Genomic DNA, 19,491 nt, shown 5'->3' with positions numbered 1-19,491 from the left:
AGAGTTAAACATCCATCAGCTGCCTTCTGCACACCCCCTACCAGGGAAGGAGCCCACACGTGGGCATGTACCCTGACCAGGAATCGAACTGGCAACCTTCCAGCGTACAGGACGATGCCCAACTATCTAAGCCACATGAGCCAGGGCATCAGGGCCCTTTCTGAACGAGCCATGCTACAGCTCATCCCTCAAAGTGGCCAACGGAGAGAGGCTGCATCTGCGATGGAGGTCACAGGGCATTGCCCACGGACAGTGACCAGGCCCACAGAGAAGGGCCTATCACATCTGTTCTTACCCAGGGTATGGGTCTCAGAGGCCCCAAAGCCCCCAAAGGCCCCATATAAAACTCTAGCACTTTCATGGGGACAGGTAACTGAGGGCGCCTCCCTGGTGCCCAGGACTGCCCAGGCTGACCACTCCCAGGTGGCTGGAAGCTGGCTGTACGTCTCCAGAACCTCCAGGAAGGAGGGCGATGAGAGCCTCTTGGGATGTCCGTCATCAATGAAAACTGGATCCTCTGCACGACCCACGAGGGCTGTGGTCAGGGACATGTATGACCAGCATGCCCCGCAGGGAGAGCTCCAGGCAAGACCCAGAGTGAGAAGGGCCCAGGCATCTGAGAGATGGTCCTTCAGTGGTGACAGGGCTCCAGGAGGGACCAACTGGTGGAAGAAGAGGGTGCTAAGCTGAGAGGCAGCTGGAGATGCAGCCAGTCTGATGGGGAGGGCGGGGGTGTGGAGTAGAATGAGGGATAAGCTCGTCAACCGTGCAGGGCAAGGCCTTGGGGCGGGTGGGGGGATCGTGCAGGGCGGACAGAAGCAGCTTGTCTGCCTCAACTGCCCGTGCCTTCCGCAGCCATAATCACCAGGGCCCAGTGGGGTTGTGGGTTTCCTTTAACTCTCCCACCTTCCAATTATGCTGACTGGAGTTAAGTTTTGTAATCCTCAAAAAAGAAAAAGAAGGCCTTGTTCAACAAGAACACAGCAAGGGCTCTGCAACCTGCTGCCTGGAGTGGGTGAAGTGAGAGACCAACCACCGGACCCAGCACCGCGTGGCTTGGGTGGAGTGTGTGCGTGTTGTGTGCATATGATGTGTGAGTGCGCGGAGCGTGTGAGTGATGTGGTATGTGTGAGTGTGTGAATGGGGTGAGTGGTATGTGTGTGGTGTGTATGTGTGTAGGGGAGTATATGTATGTATTGTACATGTGTGGTGTGTGTAGTGTACTAGTATGTAATAGGTGTTGTGTACTGTGTTTTGAGGAATGTGTGTGTAAGAGGTATGTGAGTGGTGTGGTATGTGTGGGGTACATATGTGTAGAGGGTGCTTGTGTGTGTGGTGTGATATATGTGGTAGGTGTGTGTGGCAGGCATTGTATATGGTGCGTGTGTAGTGTGTGAAGGGAATGTGAGTAGTCTGTGTGAATATGTATGGAGAATGAGTGTATGTGTGGGGTGCAGGTGTTTATTGTGTGTGGTGTGATGCATGTGGTAGGTGTTGTGTGTGGCAGGTGTTGTGTGTAAATGTATGTGTAGTGTGTGAGGGGTATGTGAGTGGTGTGTGTGAATATGTATGGGGAATGAGTGTGTGTGGTGTGTGTGGGGTGTGCATGTGTCTGTGTGGGTAATGTTTATAACATGTGGTATGGGTGAGAGGTGTGTAGGTGTGTGTGTGTGTGTGTGTGTGTGGTGTGTCTAGCAGTGGTATTTGTTGGAAGAAACCCCCAGGCTGGGTCTCTATACCCCACCCCCAATCAGGGTCCAGCGGGCACAAGAACACACAGAATCATGACTCGCTCCATTGGACCAAAGGGCAGGAAAAGGCAAGGAGACTTTGATCCCCCAGGAGCACAGCTGGTCAAGTTCTTCATTAACGGACTGAAAGGCAGCGGGAGGCGTCCCGTGGGCTGCTGCCTGGGCCGGAACAGAGCCAAGGCCAGGCCATGCGATGGTCTCCAGATGGGCCTGGGGTGTTTGCCAAGAAGGATCCCAGCCCGGGGAGGAGGACAACGCCATGCTGTCCCCAGCACACCTCACAGTCCCTCTGCCTTTCAAACGACTCACACAATCCCCATAGGAGCTGTCAGGGAAAGGCCGAAATGCCCCATTCACAGCTTGGAGAGAAGGAGCGTAATTTCAATTAAGGTCCCAGGCTGTCAAAAACATCAAGTTATTAATCTCCTTGTGGCAAATGTGAACCGGGACCTGCTTACACAGCCAATTGAGCATGCTCTAAATTAGTGTTTGCAGGTAATTGATTCAGCTGCCAGCCCCATGCCAGCCGGCTACAAGCTGGTTACGCCACTAACATTAAATAATATGAGCGGCAGAATGGCCTGCCTGATTGGGCCTGCAGTCAGATGCTGTTAGCGCCCGATTTACCCAAACATTAATGTCTTATTGGTTTAACACAATTTACTGCACCTCAACTGTGGAAAGTGATTTTCATTCCCTCTGAAACCCCACTCACAGGCACAGCATGAAGGAGGAGGTGTCTTAATAACTGCCATCAGCTCACTCTTTTTTTTAACATGCCCTCAAGATTTTATAACAAACTTTCAATAATAAAATTTTTAAAAGCGTAAATCTTAGAAGTGGTCTCCTGGTAGCCAGCATGTCTGAGTGAGTCTGAGCACCCTGTGCCGGTGGCGGTGTGCCCGCCGTGGAGAACGCCAGCCCGTCTCCTGCCCGCCTTCCCCGACCCCCACCCTCGCTCCAGTCCCGACCCGCAGGAGTCCCTGCCCTTCTTGCCCGGTGCCCCGCTCTGGGGCTGGGGTGGCCATGCCCCCGGGAGAATGTCCAGCAGTTCTAGGCACACTCTTCTAACCCAGGGATCAGTGCAGCCTGCGCTCAAAGGGCCGCACCCCGTGAGGAACTAGCGCTTCGGATGAGGTTTTATTTTCTTCACCTGGTCAAGGAAAGGCAAGTTCACAGTGGCACAGACGACAGCAGGAAACTAGCTCAGGACATTTTATTCTTTCTCTTGTCCATCCATCCAACCCACCCACATGTGTGTCCTGCCACCAGTTGTGGGGCAGACACTGCAGGGAAACGAGCTGGAGCCTCCAAGAAGCAGCCTCCAGGCTCCCAAGGACAGAGACCACAAAACTGACCCCAGCACTCGGCAGCGACAGAGCAATGTGCCACCGCACAGGGCCAGGGACACCCCAGGATGTGACAATGTCCCAGCACAATCTACCATCTTCAGGGGGTGACACCCTGTCTGAAAAGGTCACCCCACCCACCTGTCCTTCAGGAACAGTCTCTGTCTCTTGCTTTTATCATCTCTACTTCAGCTTTTCCCCAGAGCAGTCCCCAACTCCATCCACCCTCTACCCCGGGAGCCCCCTGCTCTCAGCTCTCAGGGACCCTCCGATCGTGGCTCAGAGGGCAGGCACTGCTTCCCCTCTATGTCTCCCACGACCAGCCACAGCTGGGCACAGGCACAGCAGGTCACCTCGGTGCACACACCTGCACATTGGGCTGAATTAATGCCACACAGCACCTCAGGGCAGCTGCTTTTGGCCACGATCTCATTTCTCTGAAAGCTGCCCTGGATCCAGAGGCAGCAGCAGTGAGTTGAGTCCAGGAATGGGGGAGGGGGTAGAGGCTGAGCGGTTTGAAGACAAAGTATTCTCCCAGGGCTTGGCCTTAAAAGAGACCCTCCTTCAAACAACAGCCAACCTTCAAACAACAGCCAAATGCAACTCACAGACTTAGGATCCTGACTTGAACAAACCAATTCAAAAAAAGATAGTTTTGGCCCAATATGGACTAGATATTGGTAATATTGAGGATCTACTGCTAACATAGTTAGATGTGATAATGACAAGGTGGTTATGTAAAGGAAAAGGATATCGTCATCAACTGAGCCGCCCACTGATGCATTTACAGGAGAAATGACATACCTGGGATTTGGTCTCAAATATTCCAACAAAACTAAACTAAAAAAAATCCTGGTGGGGACTTTGAGGTTCATTACACTATTCTGGGGGTGGCAGCAGTATTTGCCGTTTCCTACTAAAAGGTAAAAAAAAAAGACTGGCATTACCTTGAGGGTAAGGAGTTGGAAGAAGTATTCCCACAGGCCCCTGACCCAGAGCTCACATGCAGGCCTGTCTGGCTGCAAGCAGGGTTGGGCTCTGGGAACCGGTGCGGGAGAAAGCTCAGGCCCCTCCTAAGAGTCACCTCTGGAGCTCAGCTCCCTGCAGCATAGGGCACACAGCGGCCAGCTGCAGTGGACGGCAGGGCTCCACACTGGGGCATCAGCTGTGGGTCACTATAGGCCAATTAAGATGAGACCAGATTCCTGGGACAGTGCCAATCTCAGAGACCCCTTACCCCCCTCCCCTGCCACTTCCCTGGTAGTGGGCGGACCTCTTCCTGCCCCAGATCCTTGGGGTTGAGGACGCTGGGAATCCTGAGCAGATACTGCACTGCAGCAGACCACAGGGAGGCCAAGGCTGGCGCTCTGCCTGCCCTTCCCCATCCTTCTGGGTCCCCGATGAAGCACTTGCTCCATCCTCCCAGGGGAAGAGGAGAGAAACCCAGAGGTTCCCTGCTCAGGACTCCTTTCAGGGTTAGACTTTGAAAAAGACACCTACTCCCAAGCCATGTGATGGTGACCATTAATGCCCTTGCTGTCCACCGCTGACTCCGTCTGCACCTCGCCCTCATCCAGTACTGACAAAGCGGGCAGGCCAGAAAGGCTGGGAGGGGGACATGGGAGCAGCGCAGGCCCTGAGGGCGCCCCAGGCAGACTTGGGCCCGGCGAGGTGCGCAAGGGGAGGCAGCGCCAAGCTCTAAGGCCAGGTAGGAAGGGCAGTCCAGGACCAGGACGGGGGCCGAGGGTAAAAGGTGATACTCTTTCTTCTGTACTCACAACACTTCTGACACCAAATGTGTGGGTTTCCCAACCACCCGCTCTCCAATTCTCTGTGGGCACCAACTGGTGTCCTACCCCTTACTTCTGACGCTAACTGCCAGGGTTAAGGTCTCAATCCCACAAGAATATCCCCGCTTCAGACATAACTAGCCCAGGCCTCTCGTACTCCTGACTGACTGGCTTTACATCTGGGGTTCCAATGACCTCCTCTTTGGGATAATTTGCCAGAACGGCTCACAGAACTCAGGGAAGTGCTTCATGTACTATTACCACTTCCTTATAAAGATTACAACTCAGGACGAGCCAGACGGAACTGATGCACAGGGCAAGGTATGGGGCCAGGGGTGTGGCGCTTAGATGCCTCTAGGAGCACTCCTCCTAGCATCTCCACTGCATTCACCAACCCTGTGGGTCAAAGTTTTTATAGAGGTTCCATACAGAGGCACAACTGAAAAAAATCACTGGTCAGAACTCGATCTCCAGCCTCTCTCCCAGTCACTAGCACTTCATTAGCATAAACTCAGGTGTGGCGGAAAGGGGCTTATCTATATAAAAGCCAAGCAACTGGAATGAAGGAACGAGCCGAACAACCGGTACCTATGATGTGCACTGCGGTGGCCAACCGGCCCGATGGAGGCCCCGATTGGTACCCCCCCAACCGCCCGCAGCCCTTCCCCTTGACCAGCCCCACTCCCAATCAGCCTCCGCAACCCCGATTGAGGGCGGGGCTGGGTGGCCCCTCCCCGGCTGGCCTGGCCCTGATCAGACCCATTGGGTTGGGCCAGCTGGACCCCACCTATGCACAAATTCGTGCACTGGGCCTCCAGTTATGAACAACAGACTCTTGCACTGGGGGAATTCTGAGGGTTTTAGAAGCTCTGTGCCAGGAACTGGGGCAGAAATGAAACATGGATTTCCTACTATGTCACAGAGGGGGAAACGTGGACTTCCTACTATGTGATGGGTGTAGGGGGGAATGGCAGCTTCTCCCTCCCTCTCCCCAGGGGAGCTTCCAGATGGTACAGTTACTGGTGGGTGACCCAGGACATGGGTGGAAGGAGCCCTTGGAGCAGTTTGGGTCTGACCAAGGGATTCCTCATGCCACTGGCAGCAGCATGCTGAGCCCAGGCTCTGGAGCAGGTGAGGACTGGGCAGGCCACACCCACATGGCGGGGCAGCCCCAGGAAGCCCGCACTGCACAGGCAGGCCAAGGCCAGTGGAGCTCTTCAGAACACTTTATGAGCCATTTAGCCATCCCGAGACCCCATTGTCCTAGCAGCAGACATAATGACCGTGTTTACACGTAAATGACAGGCTGTTTCAACAGCGCCCTTCAGAGTCACAATAGCAGCTCTTTGGTAAAGTTTCCTGCAAATTGCACAAACAAAGTCCAGGGAGTGAAATGATAAGGCACTAAAGCAGCCTCAGAAGTAATCACAGACCGTTACCATCAAACACTCTACCAAGCGCCAGCAAAGTGGCCACAGTCGGAGAAGGCCTCTGCCCACGGTGCCCAAGCCCCGCTCATAGTCCCCATTCAATCTGCTATTTGCTCAGGGAACAGAAATTACTGTTTTTACATTTTAATCTTTACCCAGGGAGGCACAGCAGCTTACCTTTCCAGCTCATATTCTTTCATTCCCACTTTTACAGCTTTCATCACCTGGAGGGTGGATATTAAGCAAAGACATTTGTATTAAGGAGAGAAGTGGCACTGCCTGATAAACAAGGGATAGCACTTTTTCAAAAGAATCTCTTCTTCAAAAAAAGAAAAGAACGTTATGTGCACACAATGGTGCAAAAACGGGATAAATCAGAACGTTTTTAAAGCTCCAAAAGCTACACAGCTTATTTAACCACTCTGGCGCACCTCCACTCGGAAGCCGATCAATACCCAGCACAGTCTGCAGCGGGCTGATGGCAGGTAAGATTTGATCAAGACATCTGTGAACATGTAACACTCAGAGAGCTACGACGACTAACCTACAAGGTTTCCTTTGTTTAACTGCCATTAAAAGAATATATGCGCCCCCACGTTCATTGCAGCGTTATTTACAAGACATGGAAGCAACCCAAGTGCCCATCAATAGATGAGTGGCTAAAAAAGTTGTGATGCATTTTTACAGTGGAACATTACTTGGCCATCCGTTAGAAAGGATGAAAGTTTACCATATGCAACAGCACGGATGGACCTAGAGGGTATTATGCTCAGTGAAATAAGTCAAAGACAGATACCATATGATTTTACTTCTATATGGAATCTAATGAACAAAAGAAACGAACAAACAAAACTGAAACAGACTCATAGATAGAGAACAGACTGATTTGCCAGAGGGGAGGGGGTTCGGGGACTGAGTGAAAAAGGCGAAGGGATTGAAAAGACCGGTGTTTACAAAATAGTCACAGGAATGTTAAGTACAGCATAGGGAGTGCAGTCAATAATATTGCAGTAACTCTGCACGGTGCCAGTGGGTACTAGTAAAATGTAGGACTATCTAACCACTAAGTGGTACACCTGAAACTAATACAAAATAATAATGAATGAAAACTATAATTGAAAAATAAAATGTAAAAAAACAGAGAAAATGAATTCAGACAAAAGATTCTGTTGCCCACAAATGACCCTTGTCTGTCTCCTGACACAAAGCTGTGACTGTCACCAAGCAGGCACCAGGCTATCCCATCACCCTGACCGTCACTTCCTTATTTGCTCTCGATCCTCAGGTAAAGTGGGAAGGTTTGGGAAAGGACCTGTGAGGATGGTTAATGGAGGACAGTAATAAGTGTGCTTGGACCCTGAGAGAACAAAAGATTCTTTGAAAGGAGCTGGGCCTTTAGGAATACCAGGAAGGAAAGCTCCAGCCCCCAGGACGTGAGGACTTCTTGCTGGTAAATTCTCTGGGGTGGGTGCCTTAACCTCTGCTGTCCCTGCCCTGTCCCCACTGGGGAACAGAAAAGAGACTGGCTGAAGCGACATTTCCTGCCTGCTCCACTGGCACTCGGAACTGCAGCTGCCCTGAGACCGTCCATCTTGACGCCCCACACAGAGCAATGCAGCTCGCCCAGCCCAACCAGACAGCGTTCCGACAAGCGGGGCCCTGCTTACCTCCCGGTGGGCCTCACTGGAGATCCTATTGGTGTAGCGCAAAACCTCCAGCTCCATGTCCGTCTTAAAGACCCGGCTTCAGGGAGGGAAAAAACAGAGGGAGAGTCAGTGACTTTCAGCAGGAGCTGGCTGGACCCCTCCAGGGAGACCTGGGGCTGCCACAACCGCACAACCTGGGAAGGATCACAGGGCCAGGTCATGCCCAGTTAGGCTGCAAATGGGCTGCCTGGCGGCTGGGAGAGTCACCAAACTGCAGGAGGGAAAGCTACACTAAGCATTGCCCATCCTCACCTAATGCCAGCCTCGGGTGTGCAAGTGTTTCTAGTTCCAAGATCTGGAAGCTGCTGTGGGTGGTAGAAGAAGCCCAGAGACCCAGTTTCCTCATCCATAAAAATGAGGAAAAATCTACACGGCGAGGCTATTAGACCTGAATCTTAAGTGTGTGCCTCCCAGGGCTCTGCCCAGTTGGCTGAAGAGGTCTCTCCTTCCTGGGCAGCCCAGAAATACCATGTGGGTCAGACCCGCCCGAGACTGGGGCAGGGCGGGAGGGGCGGCATGGTGCAGGAGTGAGTATGGGAAGAGCGGTCTGCAGAGAGAAGCAGGACGAGGAGCAGACAAGGGGAGACAGCAAGGGAGAGGGTACATGTGGAGCAGGAGGCGCAACCAAGAGACCCTGCTGACCACTAGAGACCCAATGTACTTCCTGCAACTGGACTCCAGGGAGTCCTCACAATAAACTCATATTCATTTGCCCAAATATGGTTAGGTTTCTGGTCTTCACAATCAATCTCATCCCTAAGTAAGACTCACACGGAGAAGCTAAATAAATGCTTGCTTTCTACCTCCACCATGTCAAACAAGCAACCGCAGGTCCGGGCATCGGAGTGGCAGCTGGGCCAGTCATGAGGAGCAGAGTCCTCAGCCATCCCTCATGGCCTCCTGCACTGTGACTCAGGGTGACCGCCGGCAACAAAGCCACCTCTGCCTCTTTCCAAGGGAACACACTCAAGACCCTCAAGAGCAGCAAAGCCAGAGAGAAATGGAGCAAAGGCCAACCCCAAGCCCACTGAAGCTTCTTCCAAATGGACCTGCTTTCTTCCTGGAGGGGCAGACACTGAACCTGAAAGTCTGCTCTTTACCATCATAAAGGTGCCTGCACCGGGCTGCTGGGAGCACCCCGCCTGGGGATCAGGACGCATGTACCTGTGCTCCGGAGGGTGAGGGTCCAGAGCCATAGACAGGACTCGGGTGAGCAGCTCGGCTCCTGAGATCCAAACCCACTCACAGGATGACCTAGTAGCCCTGGTGCATTGTTCCCCACTGCTGCCCTGCACGCACCAGCCGGAGGAACTGGTAAGTGGGAGTGGGCCTCGCTGGGATGCCTCTGCCTCTGGCCCTCTGCCTCTCTATTCAGCGTAGATCCCTGGTCCATCCTTCCTCCCAACAATTTAGACCTCTAGGCCTTGTGCCCATCTATCCACACAGGCTTAGCCAAACCTTCGTGAGAGTCAAACCAGAGCCTGTGCCTGTGAGAGCTGCTCCAGGACCACAGGGGCTGCAGGGAAATCCTGTCTGGGAGTGGTTGGCACAGTAGCTCTGTCTCCAGCCCCACAGCCTCCACCTGGCCCCAATTCTGCCATGAGTTGCAAGGGAGTATGCAGGAGGCCTACTTTAACGTTCTCCACCTTGCTAAGATCTCTCCCCTCCCCAGCTCAGTGTCTCCCTCCCCTTCTCAGAAGATGAACAAGCTCATCTACTTGCAGAACACAGAAGCCAGCAGGTGGGTACACTTTCACCTCTTATTCAAACAACCAAACCTTCCCCTGTCCCTTCATGCCCTCCTCCCTCCCCTCTCACAAGGGAAGGAGTGTCCTCTTCCAGGTGAGGTTCAGCGCCTCCTCCCACACACACCTGGGCTCAGCTCCCCGCCTCCACCCCTCCATCCACCTGGTCCCTATTACTGAAAGCTCCATGACCACTCGCTTACTTCCCCCTCCTCTCGCCAAGCTTTATCCCCCACTACCCAGCCACAGTTCTGGAAAGGGAACAGAAACAGTGCTTGCCTTGGGAGAGGAGTGGGAGCAGCTTTTGGCTTACCTGGAACCTCTTCCTCATCTCCTCCCCTCCTTTTGCCCTCCCCTCTTCTCCCTCCGCCCTGTCCCACGCTCTGCCAGCTGCCCTCTCACCCCAGCTGCCAAACCCAGAGGCATCAGTGACTCCAGAGGAAGTGCCTCCCCTGGCACCGCTCCTCATGTCCCTGACAGGCCCTCCCGTCCCTGCCCCGCTGCCCCTCCTCTCCCCAGCTCCTACAGCCCCCTGGCACAGGTCCCCCAGGCGCCTCCAGCTCAGTGACAAAACTCCCACCCATCCATGTGCCCCATCTCAATCACAGCTTAAAACTTAACCAACATCCTCCCAGACACCTCCCTCTGGTCTGTGCATTGCTTCCACATCCAGCTGATGACCACGGACTGTCAATCCACCACCACCACCTCTCTCAGACCCTCGGTTTCCCTCCATCCAGACCTCACTCCCTCCAGCCTGCACAACCTCTCCTGCCTCTGCTGGCCTCCAAGCCTCCAGGCTGTCTGCTCCCGACAGGGCAGAGCTTTAGAAAATGCAAACCTGACCTTGCTTTTCCTTGCTCAAAACCTTCAGTGCCCTCTAGATGTCCTCAGGATGGAGTTAAAACTACAAGGTGACTCCTGAGGCTCTCCAGGCCCCACCCCCTCTCCCTCACAGAGGGCGCCTCTGCCTGGAGCTGGCCAGTGCCTTTTCGGTGACCTTTCATCCTCCAGCTCCCACAGAAAGGCACTTTTCTCCAGGTGGAGGAGGGCTCCCTCCACCTCCCATACAGGCTAAGCGGCTCTCTGTTCCCAGTCCGTCTAGAGCAGTGGTTCTCCACTTTGGCTGCACATTAGAATCACCTGGGAATCTTTTTAAAATCCTGATTTCTGGGCCTCATCCTCCGGAAATTGTTTCTTTGTTACTAATGTTGTGGCCCTACCCCATAACAAAGAAACAGAATTTCCGGAGGATAAGGCCCAGAAATCAGGATTTTAAAAAGATTCCCAGGTGATTCTAATGTGCAGCCAAGGTTGAGAACCACTGGACTCTATAGGAATCCTCCGAAAGCGATCACACTTGTAATCTCTTCTTCACTTGAGTCTCCTCCCCGGAGGCAGCCCAGGGCCAGAACAGTGCCTGGCCTAGAGCAGACACAGTAACTGCGTTAGAAATGGTCTCTGGGCATCGCACCAAAGCTGGAAACACCTTCCTTTCAGCAAGGAGATAATGGCCTCATTTCAAAAGAAAAGGAGGCCTCCCCAGGGCGGGTGCACCAGGTCAGCGTGGGAGGTCACTCGCCCTGCCCGCCCTGAGCGGGACAGGGGCACAGCAGCCCAGACTCCCACCACCACTGCCTCATCCCAGCCACAGAGGTCGGAAGAAGCGGCCCCAGGGTTCGACCCCCAAGAGCCCACCTCACAGACCCTCCACTGGCCCCTCCACTGGCCTCTCCCCGCAGCCTGATCACCTGGTTCCGGAGCCGAGCAAGGAAAAGCTCACAATCAGCCCAAGGAGAAAGGAGGCAGAGTCCAAACCACACTCTCTTCCCGGCAGAGATTCAGGCACTTCAGGCCAAGGACCACAGTCCCGCTTTCTTCTCCAATTCCACTTTGGGGAAGATGACAAGCTAGGCCTCTAGCTGATTTTCTCAGGACTGGTTTTCTTTAACCTTTTTTTCTTTTTCTTTTTCTTTAGAGGACTGATTTTCTGGTCATGTTAAAAAAAAAAAAATCAAATTGAACCAGGGCAAATTATCCCACAACAGTAGTTCTCCAGAGAGACTGGCCTGGCCGAGCACTGGCCTGGCCCATTTAATCCAGGTTTTAAAGGCCCTGAAAATAGCCATCTGCTTGCACAGGCTTTCCCAACGGCCCACAGGGCACTCTGGGCCTGATGTCGCGCCCGGCGCCAGGCGTACCAGCCGGGCCCAGTATCTCCATGACACAAGCACCACAAACTTTTCAGATGACTGCAGCGAATAGGGCTTTCCGGCATTCTGCAGTTTCTCCCCATCTTGAGGAGAAAGTCCCTGCCCTAAACCTGATGAGGCGACTTCCATTACTCCTGAGCACAACAAGGCAAGGGCAGGGGGACTGCACCATGGTCCCGCCCTGCAGGCCCAGTGGCCTCTGGAGTGAGGGATGCTTAGTGTCACACTCAGCCCTAGGATGCGCAAGTCACGGTTAGAAATGTGATCTGCAAGGTTTCTATCCCTAAGAGAGGAGAAGGCCACCTCCTCCATGAAGCATCGAGGACCGAGGCTCTAGACAAGACCTCACAGACGCCACCTAAGAGGTCTGACAGCAGGCAGGGGCTCTTCCCCAGCAAGAGGAGGTCCTGATGTGTGTGGGAGACAGGCACTCGTGCACAGCCCCCAGCTCCTGGCCATGCCAGTGAGCATCACCACTCCCAGGGGCTGCTCAAGTACAAGCAGCAGGGCCAAGGCTCAGGCCTTGAAACGACAAAAACTGGACTAGGCAGAGATTCATTTGTGCAATTAGCCCACCCCCTCCCCCCTTAAATATTCACAGGTCACAAAGCTGCCTCTGGACATTAAACCCAGAATGAAGGTATCAATTAACTGAGGTCTGAATGCTCCACGGAGGAAAACAGTAGCAAGACGGGTTGAAGTATTTCCAAAATCAGTCTCTAAGCATCAGAGTGCCACAGTGTTCAACAAAACCCACTGGAGAGGACAGGAGTTCCGTCTCTCCTGCAGATGAATGTATGGGGGATGGTTCTGTGGGAGAGGTGGGTGGGAATTCAATTCCACAGGACCCCAAGACCATTCTTTCCACCCCTAGGGATGCAAAGGGTAAAATTCCAGAACAGCAGCAGGGACAGCAAAGAAAGAGCTGGTTGGAATTACAAATCTCCAAGAGGCTCAATGAGTGAGTCTTCTCAGAGAAACCAGAGCCATGAAGTACTGATGGCTCAGTGCAGCTGTGAGCCCAGCGTGTCTGGGACCAGAGTGGGGCCAGGCAGACGTGGGCCACATGCAGGGGAGGCGCCCGGGACCAGGCCCTGATGTTCCCACAGCCCGGCTCCTGCCTTCTGGCACACCATATCTCAAGTTCTCACTGTACTTAGAATCCCACTTTCCACTTGGGTTTCTTATTAACTTTGGGTTGAATGCCTACGAGTATATGTTTGGAGACAAAAACAGCAAAAAGCATTCTCACTGAAATAGTTTTCACATACATATCGAGAATCTAGGTCATCACCTATGTGCCTTTTCTAATTTGGGATGTAGGATCCTGGTGTGCTCTGCCCCTGAACCTCACCATCTCCGGAACATAGAAACGGGGTACAAATAGATCTGTTACCCCACTGCCTGATTAATACACACAAGACACCTTTGCTCGGTGTAATTACCAGTTCTAAAACCGGCCTATGACTCAATTTCACAGTCTCACTTCAAAACCAAGAAAGCGCACAGCACTTGCTGACATGCTAGCTCTCCTGTGATGCTTCCGGGGGAACTTAACTCAAATTCAAGCACGGTGCTATCAGACAGTACAAAAGCATCTCCTTTCATTTCCCAGCCTACCTACAGATCAATTTCATCATCTGCAGAACAAGAAAAGAGAAACACAGCCTAAATTATGGAAGTGAGATGCCTGCTCTTATTAAGTTTCAACTTTTGACCTCCACATTCAAACTGCAATACCCAGCACAAGAAGAGACATTATCAGTTATGATCTCATGTTTGTGGGGAAGAGTATGATTATAGAGGGATTTACAGGAAATCAAAAAGGCGCTGCTTGAGAGAATGGAAAACAATAAAGCAGTCACCAAGAGGAAATGAATGGCACCCAAACAAAATGAGAAAGGAAGCTCGAGAGCACGGGCAGAGGCTGCTCGCTGCCTCCCAGTCAGACAGGCTCCGGGGGGAATCCCAAAGCCCAGCCCAGTGGCTAAGCAGGAGCTGGAGTGCCTGTTGTGGCAGGAGGCATGGTGCTAGCTGCACAGCCCGTCCTTCCACGCCCCCCAAGATCCATGGCCTCACACAAGACCCGTTTTGGGGGCTCTGACAGCCCTGCATGTCCAAGAGTGCACTGAGAGAAAAGCTGACACGCAGGTGGCCCCCGCCCGACAGGTGCTCCTCAGAGCTGCAAGGGCCAGCGCCTGGGCCCAGCTCCTGGCTTTTTCTTGGGCAAATCAAGTGTTTTCTCATCTGTAGCATGGGGATACTCAGAGAACTACCTTATAACATATACAAAATACCTCTTTAAATAAGGTGACATGTCAAGGGCTTAGCACAGCGGTTCTCAACCTGTGGGTCGCGACCCCTTTGGCGGTCGAACGACCCTTTCACAGGGGTCGCCTAAGACCATCCTGCATATCAGATATTTACATTACGATTCATAACAGTAGCAACATTACAGTTATGAAGTAGCAACGAAAATAATTTTATGGTTGGGTCACAACATGAGGAACTGTATTTAAAGGGCCAGAAGGTTGAGAACCACTGGCTTAGCAGAATATCTTGCACACAGGAAGTCTCTAAAGGTGACAGCACTTATGCTCTCACTGGATTCTTCAGCCACCCAGCAAAGAAAACCACTTCCGCTTTGTAGGAGGAAACTGATACTCAGTGCTTTAGACTGAATGTTTGTCTCCCTCCGAAATTCCTGCTGAAATCTAATCTCCTATGTCTTGCTATAGGAAGCAGGACACTGGGAAGATGATCAGGTCATCAGAACAGAGCCCTCATGGATGGGGTTAGGTGCCCTTTACAAAAGAGGCCCCAGAGAGCTCCCTGTCCCCTCTGCCATGTGAGGGCACAGAGAGAAGATGGCCATCTCTGAACCAAGAAGTGGGTCCTCACCAGACACCACGCCAGTCCGCACCTTGATCTTGGACTTCCAGCTTCCAGAACTGGGAGCAATAAATTCCTGTTGTTTATGAGGTGATACTTAGTGAGGGCAGTCCGATGCTCTAAGACACACCCACACTGGGAGTTAGGGGCTCCTGAGGCCCCTCCCACACTGGGAGTTAGGAACCCCTCCATCCCCATCTTACAAAGGAGGAAGCTGAGGCTCCGAATATTAAGTGACTTTCCAAGCAAAGTAGGCTGGGGTTAGAGGTTGTATTTGCCCGATTGGGTGGTTTATCCGTTACCCCAGACAGCTTCTCTCTATGGGGCCTAGAGACAGACTATGTCAAAAGCATTCAGGACGCAGGGGCCCAAAGATACATCAATGAGTCATATTTAAAGTTCAGAAAAGCCCCCTCTCTCCTACATATGAGGGGCCTGCCCCCCTTCCACCCAGACTCCTTCCTTCATGACTAGGAGGGCAATGATCCTGACTGCCGGGCTCGCACTGAGTGTGACTGCAGTCCCTACAGAGGCCAGCACCCACGCAATGAAAACCCACCCCTGCGGCACTGAGGACGAGGTGACATTTCTAAAACGGTTCTACTGCCATCAAAGGCCAAATGAGCCCTTCCGCCGCTGGCTTTAATAAAGTTGGGAGTATTCTTATGAACGCAGAATTCACTTCAGAGCCTTGGAAATGTCACTAGAATTAAAGTGTGTTTGTTCCAAAGTGATGAACTAATGACTTATCCCTTAGGAGATGCTGGAGCATGCCGTTCAGCCATCGTCTCTAAAGCATCAACTGTAAGCAGCCAAGTGGGAACGCCACATATGGAACGTGAGTGGACTCGGCCCATTCCCGAGTGTCCAGGATTTATTCTTCTGTCAACTGGGGGCTAGAGACGAGCCAGGCATTTGTTACTTTATGAAAACAAGAGGTGGCCACGTACTTGAAGAACACAGGCCCCACCCTCAGAATGTGTGGCCATGACAGGCACTGGGCCAGGGCTGCTGACAGCACTAAGTCGGCAGGCCTGCCTTCCACCTCCTCCAGGATCAGCAGTGATGCCTGCCAACAGCCCTCAGGTCTTCACCTCCGGCCCAATCACTGGCCCCTGACTCAAAATCAACACACGCCACAGAACCTGCCCCTCCTAGCCATCACCATCTTTAGTCTCCAGCTGTTCAGGACGAAAACCCGGAGTCACCTTCAACTTCCCCCTCATGCAACTGTCACAGTAGATTGCTCTCGGGAGCATTGCCCTTGACTGACGCTTTACCTCTCAACTCTGTCCCACCACCCTCCACTGCCACCTAGAACCTGCAATAGCTTCTTATCTGGCAACCTGTTCTCACTCTTGCCCTACAATTGAGTCTCCAGCCTGAAGCCAAAATGATTTCTTAGAATTCAAACCTGATCCTACCATTCTGCTTAAATATGTCAAAGGTTTCCCTTGGTTCCCATTTCTCTCAAGACGAAGTCCAAGTTGGCACCATGGCCGACCCAGCTCCTGCCCAACTCTCCAACCACCCTCCAAGGCACTTGTCCAGTGTATGGCTCTACGCAGGACACGCAAGGCGATTTCCCTTTCTCATCTCCAGCCTTTGAACAGGTTCTCTCCTCCCCTGCTCCATGCTTCCCCAACCTCACCAACCAACTCCTACTCATCCTTCAGGTCACAGTGTTCCCAAGCTCCAAGACTAGGTGAGCAAGCCCTCCCAAACAGATGAGGAAAGGTGACCATATGGCCTTAGGATCAGACGTGAGGAGTCTACACACCTCCCAGTCAGGTGATGAGGTGGCAAAGGCCCTGCCTTACTTCTCTCCTACAATCAGAGTAAGTGCAGACATATAGCAAATAAAAACATTTTGGTGCTATCAAAGAGCAACTTGATGGTTAGGAAGAAAACTAATGGCACAGGGTTAGGGGTAGGGTTAGGGTTGGAGGGACACTTCCAGAGTCCACGAAGGCAATGCCCAACCTGAGGAAGCTTGTCCTGCTTTGACCTACCAGAAACCAGTTATGCTGCAGGTAGGGGCTGCCAATATCACCAAGGGAAGAAAGTAGATATAATAGGATGCCAGCTACTCAAGATAGATGCATGACATGAGGAAAACATGTTTACCTTTCTGATCATATGTAAGATATTTATTTTTAGTCTTTTCACTACTTTAACTGAGCTACAAACAGTTGGCTTATTTTTAGTAGGAGCTTCAAAAGACCGAAAATAAAGGAAAAGATAAGTGAAATTTAATTGACATTCAAATGACTCATGCTCTTTCAAAAAAACAACCAACTGACAAACAAACAAAAAAACAAAGAAGACAGAAGACTCTGAGAGAAGATCTGGGAACTGGCTTGTCTGCTGGGCTCTCTGACTTGGAGTAGCAGGAACAGCAGGGTCTCTCACCTTCCTGAGCTGAGCACAATGAACAGTCAAGGTAGACACAGGCTGTACTTACCATTCCACAATCTCCGGATGAAGAATGGTGTTGTTGACATTGAACCTACAGAGGAAAAGCAAATCAAGTTCATTAGTGCAATGGTCTATCATCTCCCAGCAAGAAATACCTCATTTAATACATGACCAAAAGGGGGCCCCAAACTTAATTTAATGACTTGCTGGCCCATATAAGGCTGCTGTTTATTCCTGCAGCAGGCATGTAGTGCAATCAGTTGGGAAACAAGCTGCCATCTTCCATCCTTGCGAGGCAGACAGTTTAGCTTCTTCTATCAAGTATAGCAACATATGCATAATGGGTGTCTCAGAAGAAACGGAGAAAGGAGCAGAAGAATATTTGAAAAATATAATGACCCAAAACTTTGCCAATTTAATGAAAAACATTAATCTACACATGCATAAAGCTAAATGAACTCCAAATAGGATAAATTCAAAGAGCTCCACAACTAGACACATCATAATCAAACTGACAAAAGACAAAGAGAGAATCTTAAAAGTAGCAAGAGAAAAGCAATTCATCACATACAGGGAATCTTCAATAAATTGGTGGCTGCTGCCCAGTCAGCATGGCTCAGTGGCTGAGTGTCGACCTATGAACCAGAAGGTCATGGTTCAATTCCTGGACAGGGCAGATGCTCGGGTTGCGGGCTCAATCCCCAGTAGGGGGCATGCAGGAGGCAGCTGATCAATGATTATCTCTCATCACTAATGTTTCTATCTCTCTTTCCCTCTCCCTTCCTCTCTGAAATCAATAAAAATATATTTTTAAAAAAAGATTGGTGGCTGCTTTCTTATCAGAAACTATAGAGGTGAGAAGGCAGTGGGATGACATATGCAAAGTGCTGAAAGAAAAACTGTCAACCAAGATTCTATGTTCAGCAAAGCTGTGCCTCAAAAATGAAGCAGAAATTAAAACAGTCTCAGATGAACAAAACCAAGAGAATTCATTGCTAGGAGACCTACCCTACAAGAAATACTAAAGGAAAACTTTCAAAATGTAATGAAAGGATAATAGAGAGTAATATAAATCAACATGAAGTAAAAAAGAGCACTGGTAAAGGTAGTTACATGAACAAGTATAAAGACAGTATAAATGAATTTTTTTTTCTTTTTATACCTTTTCTTCTCCTATCTAACTTAAAAGACCACTACATAAAGCAATAATTGTAAATCTGTGTTGATAAGCACAAAATATAGAGATGTAATCTGTATACAATAACAGCACAAATGAGGGGAGAAATGGAACTATATAGGAGCAAAGTTTTTGTATACTATTGAAATTAAGTTGACATTAATGCAAACTAGATTGTTACTTATAAGTTTAAGAAGTCATTTGTAATCTCCTGGGTAACAACTGAGAAAATAACTAAAACATACAGAAAAGGAGATGAGAAAGAAATCAAAACCATATACTACCAAAAAATCAAATAAATACAAAAGAAAGTAGCAGCGAAGAAGCTGAGGAACAAAACAACATATGACATACAGAAAAAAAATAACAAAGTAGGAGAAGAAAGCCCTTTCTTATCAGTAATTACTTTAGATGTAAATGGATTAGATTATCCCATTAAAAGGCAGGGATTGGCAGAATGGATAAAAATAAATATGAACCAACTACATGCTCTAAAGAGACACATTTTATTACCCCCCTCCCCCCAATATATGGCTTCTTACTGCATCTTTAAAATATCACAGATAAGTCTGAGGAATCATCACCTTGCTATTTCTATAGCTAAACAACTTAGATCTCTATATTCATCAGCCTGCTGAACTGTTCCTTTTTCAGAAACATAGATACCATCCCCAAATTTGTTCTGGCTTGCTGAATCAAAGCAGCTGAATTTGATACAAGTTCAATGTCATTTCCTTCAAGAATTAACTCATCTTCTGGGCTTAACATACTGAACAAGAAACACCTAACCTCATCCAAACCCTGTAGATGTATTTTTTGCCCAAGAAATTTCTGATTTCAACAAAAGAACCAATCTCCGGAATAATCATGTTAATGGGGACGTGGATGCACACAGAAACCCAGTGTAACACCATTGGTAATGCTGTGTACATGACTGCAGATAGTGCACGGTAGCCATTCTACTTCACCATTTGTCAACCCAGAGCCTCTTCTTTTTCATTCCAGGGAGGCTGAGTTCTA

At 50.6% G+C, this 19,491-nt stretch overlaps 1 protein-coding gene across 1 annotated transcript in view; it reads right to left on the bottom strand.

Moving 5' to 3' along the window:
- PEPD (peptidase D) overlaps window positions 1-19,491 on the bottom strand; it is a 121,846-nt gene that overhangs the window by 58,348 nt on the left and 44,007 nt on the right. The window contains exons 7-9 of the mRNA XM_070398247.1: window positions 17,341-17,385; window positions 7,988-8,063; window positions 6,498-6,544 (exon numbers count right to left, since the gene is read on the bottom strand). Of these exons, the coding sequence (XP_070254348.1) occupies window positions 6,498-6,544; window positions 7,988-8,063; window positions 17,341-17,385 (168 nt within the window). The remainder of the gene's footprint in view (window positions 1-6,497; window positions 6,545-7,987; window positions 8,064-17,340; window positions 17,386-19,491) is intronic.

The sequence above is a fragment of the Myotis yumanensis genome, unplaced genomic scaffold, assembly GCF_028538775.1.
Source record: "Myotis yumanensis isolate MYYU_CA2020_CCGP unplaced genomic scaffold, mMyoYum1.0.hap1 SCAF_18, whole genome shotgun sequence".
Taxonomy (NCBI): Eukaryota; Metazoa; Chordata; class Mammalia; order Chiroptera; family Vespertilionidae; genus Myotis; species Myotis yumanensis.
This window is presented reverse-complemented; position numbering and strand designations above follow the sequence as displayed.